The 14084-nt window shown below is 43.3% G+C and overlaps 1 protein-coding gene across 2 annotated transcripts in view; it reads left to right on the forward strand.

Annotated features, from left to right (window-relative positions):
• The first annotated feature begins 630 nt into the window (after positions 1 to 630).
• CDIN1 (CDAN1 interacting nuclease 1) overlaps positions 631 to 14084 on the forward strand; it is a 135152-nt gene continuing 121698 nt past the window's right edge. For both annotated transcript variants that reach the window (XM_049825806.1, XM_049825807.1), the window contains exon 1: positions 631 to 1049. In XM_049825806.1, the coding sequence (XP_049681763.1) occupies positions 949 to 1049 (101 nt within the window). In that variant the 5' untranslated portion in view covers positions 631 to 948. The remainder of the gene's footprint in view (positions 1050 to 14084) is intronic.

Below are 14084 nucleotides of genomic sequence, written 5' to 3' on the forward strand. Positions count from 1 at the left end.
CAAGCACAGACTTGGGTGGCTTTCTTCCAAAATACAGCGGGAGCCATTTCTGCGTCCACGCGCCAGGCTGCAGGCCAGCCACGCGCGGGCCCTGTCAGGATCCGCAGCCCCAGCCCCACTACTTGAGCGCTTATTTCTTCTTCAACCCGGGACAAACAGTCGTTACAAAGCGACTTTTGGAAAGGGCCTTGAAAAACCACACTTTAAAGCCGCAATACGCCAGGCCTTACGCACCCCGTTCCCGGGCAGGCGCTACCGCACGCGACAGAGGACCGCCACGCAGGGCGCCCACCCGCTCCGCTCCGCTCCACGCCGCTCTCCTCAGCCGGAGGGCACCCGGGGCCGAGGGCGCAGCAGCGACGCCGCCGCCGCCGCCGCCGCCGCCGCTGCCAGCTCCTTCCGCCCTCCCGGACGTTAAAGCAAGGAGCGGCTTGCAGGGCGCAAGAGCGGGCGCCTCCTCAGCCGTCAGGCGGCCGGCGTCCTCCTCCGCCCTCGGCCGAGACAAGAGCGGGCGGCCTCTGCGCGAGACCCGGGGGTTACGAGGGCGGCGACGCCCCCGCGGCAGCGCCATTTCCGCGCGGGGCCCAGCGGCGCCCGGGCGCCGCGCGCTCTCCTCCCGCCTGCGCGGCTGCGCAGAGCCGAGCGGCGCGGGATGGCGGCTCTCCCCGCCCCCCCCATCACCACACCGCCCCGGCCGGGCCGCGGGGCGGAGCTGGGGGAAGCGGCCGCCGCCGCCGCTCCTGACTGCCTCGGCACCGGGCTGGTAGCAAAGGGCGCCCCGGGGTCGCCGTGACTTCCCCCCCCGCCCCCTCCCCGTCACTGGCCTTCTTGCCTCTCGCCGCCGTCCGGCGCGGCCGCGGTGCCGGGGACCGGAGCGGCGTCGCTCGCTCCCTTCGCCCCTCCCGCCGCCGCCCAGGCCCGGCGCCGCGGGGTTAGGCGGTGCGAGGCATGAAGCTGACCAAAGCCCAGTACGATGAAATAGCCCAGTTCCTGGGGCACGTGCAGCCCACCCGGCAGAGCCTGAGGAAGCTGAAGGAGAAGTTCCCTAGGTAAGTGCTTCCCGCCCTCCGGGGCCGCTGCCCGGCGCGGGGCGGGCGGCTCGGGCCCCGGGCGGCGGCCTGCGGGCTCGCTGCGGGCGGGCGAGCGAGGGGCCGCAGGGGGCCGCTCCGCCAGGTCCAGCCGGCGCCCCCCGGTTCCAGGCCCCACACGGTACAAAATCACTTGGACACGCACACGGTCATCGACGGCGAGCGAGAGCTCGCTCGAGCTGCGGCTGGGAGCAGGGTACTTCTCACTCTCTGCGACCTGAGGAGTTGGCACAAAATAAAGGACTCTTCCCCCCGCCACCCGTCCAAATGAAAGCTCTCGGGTCCTCTCATGAGTCAGTCTCTTAAACACCAAGTAGATCTTAGGTGAACGAAGCCTTCAGGCTCAGGCCGTTCCTCTGTGGCCGAGACCGAGGGTGGAATCCGGCCTGCCATACCGCTGCCCCTGTGGCTTAGGGAGAAGGGGTGGTCCAGGCCCATAACTCTTTATGGGGTGCTGCTTTCCAGCCGAAGGCTGGAAGAGGGGTCGTCTTAAATTGGAGCGTTCATCTGCTTCCTCGCCTGAGCTGCAGGCTCAATGGTCAAAGACACTTGCAAGTGACCATAGGCTAGCATGGAAAAGTGTACATGATGGCATATGCTCCGTGTGCTGATCTTCATTGCTGAAATTTGCTTATTGCCAACAACAGCCAAGTTGTAAAGTACATGTTGCCAGGTTTTTCTCTTTTCTCAGGTTTGGGGGAAGGATTGCTAGTGCTGAATTGACAGAAAACCAAATCAGGTTCTGTGGGGGAAGGAGTGGTACTGTCTCTAAAATCACCAGAAATAATACAGAAAACTGTAGGGTTTTAAGTGCTGTGCTTACTTTGGTGAGAGGGAGAAATCAGTAAAACAGAAAATCGTTCCCATGCTTCCTGAGTGAGCCTTGCTAGTCTCACCACAAGTGTGGCTGTGGAAACTGTCTGAAGTTGCGTGTAACTTACAGTAACTGGATGAAGAGCCAACATTAACTTAGGCTTTTAAACTATCCAGTGAAATCTTCTCTTGTTCAGGAAAGTGTGTAATGTAGTTAAAAATCAAGCTGAGGGAATAGCCCTGTTACAGAGAGGCGATGCTAAAGCAATGTGGCTGGTTCAGCAAGTTATATTGTTGGGAACCAAGCTCACCTTGCACAGTACTTTGCAACTTGGGAAATCGCTTACTGTGACATCATGTGTCTAAGGAGCTTAGACTTGGCTTTATCACTTTGATGCTAATGAAATTAGAAGAGAGTGTTTGTGCATTTATATGTGTGCGTGCACACACACACACGTGCATGTTCTCTTTTTCTAGTCTCCTTATAAAGATGTTTTAAAAGAAGGTTGGAATTTGGCTTGGTCTGCCAGGTCGGTCACTGTGTAGGAACCTGCTTCCAAGACGGAGGCATAGGCACGTGTGTCTGTGATAGGGAAAATAAGGACCAGGCTTTTCTGCTGATACATTTTTACTTCCCAGTCCACTCCTTTGATCCTGCAAAACAGCTATTGACTCCTCAGTTTCAGAACTTGATGACTTCTGAAAAACTACATACCAATAACAATGTAGAGTTATATCAGGAAAAAAAATATGTTTTTTCTAAAGCAGCTGTCTCGGGTTTGGCGAACACTGAAAAGCAGAGATTAGCTACAGTAGTTGCTTCCATGATTTGCCGGCTTAACATAGTGTTATCTTGTTATCCACATTATGAGATGAGAATGTCCTCTTCTGAATTCTGCTTGTAGGCCTCTCCTGAATTTTGTTTGTCCAACCTGGGAGAAGGCTAAAATGTTCTATCTGAATGATGAATGAATTGATACCTTTTTATAAAAAATGTCTATCAAGTATATTTTGAGGAGGTCTGCATGCCTCCTTTCTGTTAATGGCTCAGCAAGTGATGTTTGTTGTCTTTTTGTTTATTTCTCATAGCAGGGCAGATGCAGAAAAACCCTCAGAGAAAAAGTTTGAAGTAGCAAAATATGTTGGGCTAATGATTTTGAGATGCAGTTAAAAAAAAAAAAAAAAGGCATTCCAAGGCCACTGCTTGCTTTAGCAGCAAGGGAGATGTATTGAAATAGATAATGTGTTATAACGTGAAAAACAGGCAGTCTCTAAAACCATTATCTTGTAGAAGAGGCCAGCTGGAGAGATTTGTAAACTTGTGTGCCATTTTAAGTGTGAAAGGAGAGGCTTGTTCAGTGATGTTTTATGACTGTGGAATAAGTTTCTTATAATCTAGAACCTGTGCCATTCTCTTCTAGGACAAGAAGGGACTGATTGGACTTTTTGGACACTTTTTTTTTAATGAAAACCAAAATCAAACAAACCAACAACCGCCCTGCCCACCCACCCCAACTTTCTAATTCAGTCTTTTTAAGAAAATATTCCAGAATCTGTCATGGCACTTGCAATGAGATGAAGGTGTCCATAACCAGTTTGTCATTATTATATGGTAACAGTTGCCGATTCAAACTGGAAAGTACTAACATCCATAATAGCTGCTTTCACCTTGCACTTTCAATCTTCCCTGGGAAGGAGCGGTGTTCCACTGGTAGTACAATACATAAATTGACAGTTTTCAAGCATTTCTTGTTCCTACTGCCCCATAGATCTTGAGAGTCTTTGGATTTCAGCATTAATTTGCTCGGGTTTCTTGCTCATACTGTCTTATCTATTGGTTCCTCCCTTGTCTGTTGTGCTTCTTGAAGACTCACAGTTTATGCTCCTTATTTGTGTAAAGTATCTTTCACACTTTGTTATGGGCCTGCTCTTGTTCTGCAATTTCTCCCTAAAAGTACTTAGTAATTTCCATAAAACTATTGCCACAATTTAGTATGCATAGGTATGCTATATAGTGGCTGCCAACATGACCTGTGAATCTAAATATTTTTTTAACAGAGTAGTTTGTTCTTTACTATTATTGAACTACTTCAGCAGGTGAGATTACTGCTTCAAAAGGGTGTTGCCATGTGATTTATTAATGTCAAATAGTCAAAATTAGACTGCTTCTGATACTGTTTATAAGTATCTTTATACAAGAATTGACACTTTCATTTTTTTACAATTCTGTAACATTACAGACAACATGGATTTAGTGTATGTTTCTTAAAATCCAGTTATTTTGCAAAAATAGAAGCTCAGGACTCAAATTGCTGTTCTTTTTCTGTTAGTGAAGCACTTCATATTCCATGCCTGGCAATTACCAATGTATTTATTTATTTATTTATTCTTAAGTTATTTGTTACATGCTTAGCAGTTGTCTTCTAAATGTGTTCGGGTTTAACAGCAGGATTTTTGGATGACATGAGGATTATCAAAATGTAATTTTGAGCACTAAACGTGATAAATCTCTGCCAGTATTGGATCACTGATACATAGTTCCTTTGAGCTGCTTAACATATTCTTAAGGGAGAAGCCACTGCCCAAGCATTCACACACCAATCAAGGAGTTGCACACACACCACTCGAGACTTTAACTCTTAGGACTGGAGTCCCTCCACAGCGGGCGACTCCAGTGAGCCGACGGGTGGCCCCGTTCGACTCCTCTTCCTCAGACTCGACCTGGGTTCCGTGAAGCAACAATCCGCCCTTTGATTTTCTTTAGCATAGCTGCTATTGCATCCAGACGACTGTCTGAAGGTTTTCTATATGTTGTATCGCTGTCCAAATTCTCATATATAATACCAAAACTAAAAGCAAGCATAATACAGTTAGCATTAACAGAACTACTACTGGGTGTGACATATGGTTCCGGATTCCCGTTGCGGTTGGCGACCATCCCAAGAATGCTTCCCACCATTTATGTTCTCCATCCGTTTTTATTCTCTCTGAAACTCAATGTATTTCCTCAGCGTTCTGGTGTATGGTGAGAGATCTACTGTTTAAATTTTAATCACTATAAACAGTATCCTGATTTTCATAATATGACATGCAGCGTCAAAAACATGGAAATGTAGAAAAGACATAGGCAAGGACAGATACATATTCATAGTATTACATTCAATAGATGTTTAACAGTCAAGCTTCTTTTAGAGCTGTCCAACAATACTGATTAATCCAGGTGAACTGTTTACAAAAACATATAAAACATTGGACGGCTCAAAGTATATAGCGCTAATATAAACAGATTGTTTAAGTTAAGTACTTAATGTAAATGGTCTATCTCTACCTTTAACAAAGAATATTTTAGGGGACCAAAAAAACATTCCTTATAAAAAATAATGCTCTCAGCAAGAGTAGAATGGCCACCTGGCTCCCAAAACCAGTGACTGATTACGATTCGAAGAAGAGTAAGTTGCTGCTACTGCACCCTTCACTAAATGGGGAGCATCCTGCCTGTTTAGCTGGTATTGAGGAACTCTTCAGGGGTGACTGAGGACTTGGGCTGCTGTCAGTCTTTGGGGTGGGTTAACATGAAGCGTTTTTGAAACAAGGTCCTTTGCTGTATCTGAAACGGTACTCCAATAACCACCACTGAGAGAGAGTTTTCCAGTACTTATTTGGGCCCAAATCTCATCTGAGGTATCATCAGGACCATTTACAAAAGGAGTGTAGGCAGTAAGCACGGTATAAAGTCTAACACCAAGGCTCCACATGTCACATGTAGCATCATAACCTTGCCTCCTTAAAACCTCTTGTGCAACAAAATTTGCTGTGTGACATGGAGTCATCAGAAGACCATTTTCTAGTCATAGTTGTTTTGCAAGGCCAAAATCACAAATTCAAATTGATTCTGGATTACTAGATTCATCAACATAAATATTGCTAAGCTTCAGGTCTCTATGAACAACCCCTTATGCATGAACAGAACAGCACTAGCTTCTCATTACAACAAATTTTTTTGTCTAAGAATCCAGCCGTTCCCCTCCTTTCATAAGTTCTGTTACTACATATACATATTTTTCTGGTGGGTTGACCCTGGCTGGATGCCAGGTGCCCACCAAAGCTGCTCTATCATTCCCTCCATCAGCTGGACAGGGGAGAGAAAATACAACAGAAGGCTCATGAGTTGAGACAAGGACAGGGAGAGATCATTCACCAGTTAGCGTCACAGGCAAAACAGACTCAGCTTGGGGAAAATTAACTCAATTTATTGCCAATCAACCAGAGTACAGTAATGAGAAATAAAACCAAATCTTAAAACACCTTCCCCCCAGCCCTCCCTTCTTCCCAGGCACAGCTTCCCTCCCAAATTCTGTACCTCCTTGCCCCCGAGCAGCATAGGGGGACAGGGAATGGGGGTTGCGGTCGGTTCATCACATGTTGTCCTTGCCGCTCCTTCCTCCTCAGGGGGAGGACTCCTCACTCTTCCCCTGCTATGGTGTGGTGTCCCTCCCACGGGAGACAGTCCTTCCCAAACTTCTCCAATGTGAGTCCTTCCCACAGGCTGCAGTTCTTCACAAACTGCTCCAGCGTGGGTCCCTTCCATGGGCTGCAGTCCTTCAGGTACACACTGCTCCAGCATGGGTCCCCCGCAGGGTCACAAGTCCTGCCAGAAAACCTGCTCCAGCATGGGCTCCTCTCTCCACAGATCCGCAGGTCCTGCCAGGAGCCTGCTCCAGCACGGGCTTTCCCATGGAGTCACAGCTATCTTTGGGGGCATCTGCCTGCTCCGGCGTGGGGTCGTCCCCGGGCTGCAGGTGGAGATCTGCTCCACTGTGGACCTCCCTGGGCTGCAGGGGGACAGCCTGCCTCACCAGGGTCTTCCCCACGGGCTGCAGGGGAATCTCTGCTCCGGTGCCTGGAGCATCTCCTCCCCTTCCCTTCTTCACTGACCTGGGGGTCTGCAGGGTTCGTTCTCTGTAATATCTCTGCTAAGGGCGTCCTCTTCTCTACTCCAGTTATGATATCCATGATTTAATCCGGGTGGGACTTGAACCCCCCCTTTAAAATCTCTCAACAATTCTCAATCGTATATCTTACATTGATCAAACTGCATACAAACTCATGTGCAGTTTACACTGATCAGGCTACGCAGCTCTGGCAGGACTTAAACCCCCCTCTCCAGGCAGGAGTTGAACCGTCCCTTAAAATCTTTCTGGTCGGGACTTTAACCCTCCTGAATTCTGTCCTTTTGTCTGTATTGAATTTAGGTTTGGGGGATTTAACAGTCACCACACAAGCGATTCGGTGCCTCCCGTGTCCAAAATTGTCAGGTGAACTCATGCTGTGCCAGCAGCTGGAGGTTTGGATCTGAGAGGTTCTGAGACTGACCTAGGGTCCCACCTGGGTGGCCAGGCTGTTAAGGGAGAAGCCACTGCCTGAGCGTTCACACACCAATCAAGGAGTCATTTGCACACACACCACCCGAGACTTTAACTCTTAGGACCGGAGTCCCTTCACAGTGGGTGACTCCAGTGAGCCATTGGGTGCCCCTTCCAACTCCACGCACACGCACACACTCACCCTCGGGCACTTCCTCTTCCCTCAGGCTTGACCCTGCATTCCCCAAAGCAGAATCTCTAATCAAGGCCTTCAAAATAAAAAGCGTAATTTATTCTGTCTCTGGTGCACAAATTTAGACAGCTCAAGTTGAGTGCCTTCAGAGAGGGACCCCAAAGACTAAAATCTCTGGGGAATTATGCCCTTACAATCTAAGTTCCCACCCCTCACACCATAGTCTGGTCCAATAATAATACTGGCGTCTAGGGTCCTCTTCTCTCTTATTGAGTCCTTTTTCTCACCTCTAGGCTGGTTCTTTCTCTTTCCTGTGTTTTAGGGTAGCTGTTACTCTGTCTCCCTTTCCTGGCTCAAACTGGCTCCGGGCTTTCCGCATCTCCTTACTCCTCTAATCAAAGAATAAGTCAACATTAAGCAAAACCGTTAAGCAAGCAATGAGCTCTGCTTTATCATGAACAACTATTTTTAAGCAGCTAAACAAAGCCCTTAAAGCCCTCCAAAACATATTAATAGCCTCTATAATTTATATACATTCCTGTGTTATTGTAGCCTCACAGTCTTACCCCATTATTGCAACACGTGCTGTTTATGTTACATTCGGGTGTGGTCTGCACGCTTATGTAGTTGAGCTTTGCCACCTTCCACTACAGTATACATCATTGGACTGATAATTCTGTATGTTCTGTGTTGTGCTCTTCTATAGTGTACCACCTTTTCTGCTTTGTTTCTCATCTGAATTTATCTACTTGCTAATAATTCGTGTTTTTCATTGTAACTTCTGTATTTTCTTCTGCCTTCTCTTTAGCCATGGGCTTGTGTTCTTCTGTGATACTGTTTTTCTCAGTGAGACCTTATGTCTAAATTGATTACCCATTGTAGAACTAGTTGTAGGAAATGTAGAGTATTGCAGGACATGCTCTGAGAAAGTTACAATCTCTTTAAGTGCTTGTTTCTCTCTTAAATAGTAGTTGGAGCTGCCAACAAGTAGAATCTTCTGCATAAGAATCCCCTTAGCGTTACCTATTTATGCTAACAAGATGTAGGTTAGACCTTTAAACTTTTACCTGTAGTCAAAGACTATTTTAACTTGTCCAGAAAAGTCCAGCTTCTAAGGGTTTGATTCATACCCAAGCTGATAACTCTAGTACTTCAGTTTAGTTGTTTCCAGGGAAAAAAATAAAAAACTCAGGTCTTCTGTATATGGCAGAATACATAGTTTCTCTTCAGAACCTTTTCCTGAAGCTTCTTACCAATGGAACATGATTGACAAATGACTGGACCTTTCTCAAATCTATGCCTTGTACATATTTGCTGCTCTTCTTCGTATCCAGTTCTGATTGAACATTTCAGGTCTTTTGGTTGAATCTTCCTCTGGTTCTACCAAGCTTTCTAAGGGTGTAAAGTTTACTGACCCAATTCATTATGGTACTATCTTGGTTTTTCTTCTGCAGTTTTTCCTGATTTCGTTCTGTTCTGAGTCTTTGACTCTCTTACGCTACGTTGTGCTTGAACTGGGGATTCCAGAAACTTTCTGACAGTGCAAGTTGGCTCAGTAGCCTTGCATCTCTTAGAGATTCTAAAGCCCATGTTTTTCAAGTGCTTGCATTGAACTGTTGTGAAACATATTTCATTCCATCTAGGAGTGCTGTATTCTTCCATAGCACAATTAGTGCAGTCTGTACTGTTTCTCTTCCTTACTTAAAGTTGTTAAACAAACTTAGTGCCTCTAGCCCAATTTCCCTTTCAGTACCTTCACTTTTATTCCTGTAAAAGAAGCATTCTTTTCTGAGCCTATCTGAGTGAAAACTGTGTTTATAGAGAGTTTCAGAGTACTAGGATTTCACAGTATTAGAATTTATAGCAGATGCTCTGTGCAGGTCTTCGTTTTTCTTCCATGCATCTATTCAAAGAAGTATTGTCCTGTTTGTGTTCTTGCTGTGAAAGTTTCCTTCTTAGTGATCAGGAAGAGCTTTTCTTACCGCAGAAAGGTAAGGGAAGCTGGCATAAATGTGAGAGAAAAACTTCCCCCCCTTCCTTATTTTTCCAATAAGCAAGAGGAAAATGTGATGCACAGGTTCATATTGATATAATTGATATTTGAGTATGGATATTTGGTTTTAACATATGTAACTTCTTGTTTGATTACTGGAATGCACACAGTCTTTGTTCCCAGAGCATACCAACTGATGCACATTCCTCTACATTCATGACCTGTCTTCTTCATTACTTAATATCACTTCAGGTTTTGCACACATTTTCAGTAATTATGTTGCACTTTCTCCAAATTACTGATAGCTTTATTAAATGACACTGGGCCTGGAAAGCATCCCAACAAGATTTTTCATTTTAAAAAAAATATGTATCTGCATGGTAATGTCTCACAATGTAGATTGGAAAATATAATCTGTTTATTATTTGCTCATTTTTATCACTTTCTCAGTGATGGTTCATACTGAAACAAATGCCCTAAAGAAGTTTAAATGTATGGCATCAATGTTATTTCTTTTACTAGCCGCTTAAGACTGACTTAACATTTTTTTCTTCCTCTTTCCCAGTGTCGTTGCCTCTCTTTTTGTTTTTTAGAGTTGGGGGTGGACAGGCCTCTTCTTTTCCTCTTCCAGCCAGTTTTCTTTACAAGGAAATATATTGCTTTTTCCTTAATAATTTCATTCCGCCTTTGTGCTGTTGCTTAGATTATCAAGCAGTACTGATAAGCCCAAAATGGTTGTGGTGGGAAACAGAAGGGTAGAACTGCTGCTCTCTTTCAGGTTTTTCTTTTTTTTCCTTCCATTTCTGTGTTCTGGTACCTGCTGCTAATGGAGCCTGGAGATTGAGTCAGGGTGGAAGGAGAATTCCTTGTCCTCTGCTCTAGTGCTCGTTGGAGCTACTATTACCCTATTACCCAGGAAGAAAGAGTGAAGCTCAAGAGCAGAGGGCAGCTAGCTGTCCATGTGGATTTCAGAGCCCTAGACTGAGGACTCAAGCACAGGTATATTAGATGGGGAAATCTTATCTATGAGCAGGCAACCTACTAGTGTGTGACACTTCAGTTGCACTCTCTTCTGCCTGGAAAGGCTCTTGTCATAGCAAAACTGACATAATTCTTGTAACTTCTGCTGGTGTCCCTGCTCTTTTGAATAGTTGGTTAATTATTTTGGAAAGTAGAGGAACTAGGCTGTTTCTATATTCTCACTACTTAACAATGAAATAAATTTACACTCTGCCTATATAAACCACCTCATCAATTTCTAGTAGGAGATGCAGAGACTTGGAGGGAGAAGCTAAATGGCCATTGGTATATTTCCACCCTGTCTATGTTGAAGTGGCAAATACTTTGCACTAGTATACTGCGTTTAAATGATCTGGAGCATATAGCTACAGCAGCTATGAAAACAGTAGAATTTTTGAAGTTTTGTATTTCTCTTTTCTTCTTTCATGTTAGACTTCAGAGTAAACAAAGTTTTACACTGCTGTTTGTTTTTGTCTATTATATGTAGCAAAAGCCTAAAATAATTTAAAATTTTTTATATACTTGAAGCTGCATTTAACCTCACAGGTAAACAGATTGATAATAAAAGATGAGAAAGAGGTCTTGGCTCATTATTTGAAAAGAAAATTAACAATATACAAGCTTTCCAAAATGACCTACAATAAAGTGTAGCATATTCAAAATAATCTTAAATAAAAATTTACTATACAAAGTAATTATGTGAGCACTGAACTGATACTGTTCCCTTTGGAAAGATGTTCTCGCTATCTGAACCCTTGGTAGGAAATCTACTGTAAGGTATTACAGCTTTGATAGACTAAACCAGAGGGTGGTACAGGTTTTCCCTTTTCACTTAAATGAAGTCTTAAAGAACTTGTAACTGGTTGGATTTGGTATGTCTTGCTAAAAAAACTGCTTGTGCTATGACCCTAAATAGGAAGGATACTAATCATCCCCCATAATACAAAGTATTGTGTGACAGAAATTAACTAAATCAGCATATAACTCAGAAGAACTTTGTCTCCTCCATTATTCATTAGATTAAATGTTAAGATACTTAAAAGCCAGCAGTGGCAGCTTTCAGAGTAGAATGGGAAATATAGTTTTGCTCAGTTTTGAGGCTCTCCAATACCAATACACAGGATTTAGACAGAAAATTCTTATGTTGTCACATGTGAATTCTAGGTCTTCAGGACATGGGTGCTTTCCAGATTTGTTTGGAAAGAGATGGAAAGGGTTTTTTGAGTTGTTTGTGTTTTATCTAGTAACTAAAAAGCGGATTACATGTATAAGCATGTGTCAACATGAAAGTTAATTTTGAGGGAAGTCCATTGTAGTTTTCTGTTACAATTTTTATAAGTGTAATCATCCTCTTCATTACAAGCATTCCCACATATGGTGTCCATCCTAGCAAATGCAGTTATTTTAAAGGTTAGTCTTGAAATTTTGCTTGAAATACGCAACCAAAATTAAGGTTGTACTTTCTGGATTCTTAAGCACTGGTAAGTCTGTTCCTTCTCTCTTCACCTTTTCCCCTTCCAATACAGGCAGTGCTACCATATGGGAGTACAGTTCATTTTATAAAAAAAAAAAAAGTCACACAGAACAGGACTTATTACACTTGTGAAATTCATTTTGGCTGAGTAAAGGGAAAGCCTTTTTGGCCTTGAGGAGTTTATACAAACCACTTAGAAGCCAATCCTATATCCTTTGAAGATTTGATGGTGAAATGCAATGATTGGAGGGGGCCTCTTAAAGCAGACATGGAAATAAGTTCCCTACAATTTGAAAATGCATTCTGAGTTTGTTGTAGTTGTGTGTTAGGTGCTCTTGTTTAATACAGAAGAAAAGAAAAACAGAGAAAGAGAAAAAAAGAAAAATACAGAGTGAAAAGAGAAAAAAAGGACAGGAAAAAAGAAAAAGAGAAAAAATAAAAAAGAGAAAGATATAGACAAGAGGGAAAAGAGAAAATGCAAGAGATAAAAGGGAGAGAAAAAGAAATTAAGAGGGAGAAAAAAGAGACAGAAAAGGAAAAGAATAAAGGAAAATGAAGACAGAAAAAGACAGAAAAAAGAAGGAAAAAAGATAAAAAGAAAGGGAAAGAAAAAAGGGAAAGAAGGAGAGAAAGAAAGAGAAAGAAAATCCTTTTATATGTCAAAGCTGTGGGAGTTGTCTTGGTTGCAGCGTACATTACTGTGTTGCTTCATGAAGTTTAATTTGGTTGTACTTTTTGCCACTTCACAAATTCCATGGTTGTGATAATCACCTGGAGGATAGGATTATAAGTCTTGTGGCACTGTTTTTTCTAAGTATTTCATTCTAAAGCAAGCTTGGTGTCATCAGACAGACCAACAGATGTCTGTAGATTTAAGGGCCAGATTATGGTGGTTGTTAAGAAAGGATGAAGTGGAAGTTTTAACACTGACCATATGTGCATTTTAATTGACTTGTGGATTTTAGGATACCATTATATTCATGTTGCTTGTACTTAAGGACAATGATGATAAAAATGGTAATTCTTGATTGTATTTCAGAAAGAGTCCATACTGTATCATTCTTCTGAAGCCTGCAAACAAGTCTAGACTAGAGTTTTATGAGCAGAGGGGATTTGCTACATCAGAGGAGAAAATATTTTATTCATGCGTTGTTTTTGGGACAATCATATTCTGGGCTATATTACAATGGCACGATAAATTGCTGAATACACTGTCTGCTGAATATGACCTCACCATGAAAAATTTGATGCATTAGAGTAGGAAAGGTTGGAATATATCAACCTTAGCTGACAAGGGACTTTGAATTTTGACCTAACACAGATGACCTTTGTGTGCAATAAAAGTGAGTTTAATCTCCAGGTCAAGGTTGAGGTGAACGGTAGGGCAATGTGGATTGGTTTGTGCTGGCTATGGCTGGATCACACCTAGCAAGCAAAGAAATCCAAGGTCTTTGCATTTCAGAGTAACCAAATGCTTATTCACCTGAAGTTTACTCATATCTGTTATACTACCTTCAAAAACTGTGCTGTGCTGTAGACAGCTAACTCTTCAGCAGCTGTGGACTAATTCATTTGAAGCTCAGTGTTTCAGAATAAGAAGTGTGAGGTACGTATATTCTGCTCCTATAGATCATTGAATAGGTAAGCTAAATAAAATTTCTCCTCTAGCATGTAGAATAAAGACTGTCAAGTATATTGCCTTGCTATGAAAAGGGTGAAATCTAGAAGCTTTATTTCTCTGACAGCTAACCTGTCTTTGGAACATCGGAAGTTTATTCCTAAGTGGCTTATGCTTTTAGGAGGAACACAATTAAGAGAGCTCTGATATGTTTCACTAGGCAAATACAAAGAAAACGGGTCCTTTTGAGCACTCCCTTGCTGTAAAAGGTATTTGATCAAAGAAGCTAAGTTACAAAATGTTTTAGGGGTTGTCTAGGTTACGTAATAAAGACGTATAGATGAATTTAAATAAAAGATTGTCGTGTTTTATAGTAGTCACAAACAAAATCTGTCTTCTTAACTGGCTGGTGTTCCAGGAGTGCTATTTTACTAACATACTAACGATACATGCCCTGAATACTTTACACAGATAAGAGTGGTAGTGGTGGTGCTGTTGGAAGGAGGGGGAAGGAGGGAGTTC

This window comes from Accipiter gentilis, chromosome 22 (genome assembly GCF_929443795.1).
Source record: "Accipiter gentilis chromosome 22, bAccGen1.1, whole genome shotgun sequence".
NCBI lineage: Eukaryota > Metazoa > Chordata > Aves > Accipitriformes > Accipitridae > Astur > Astur gentilis.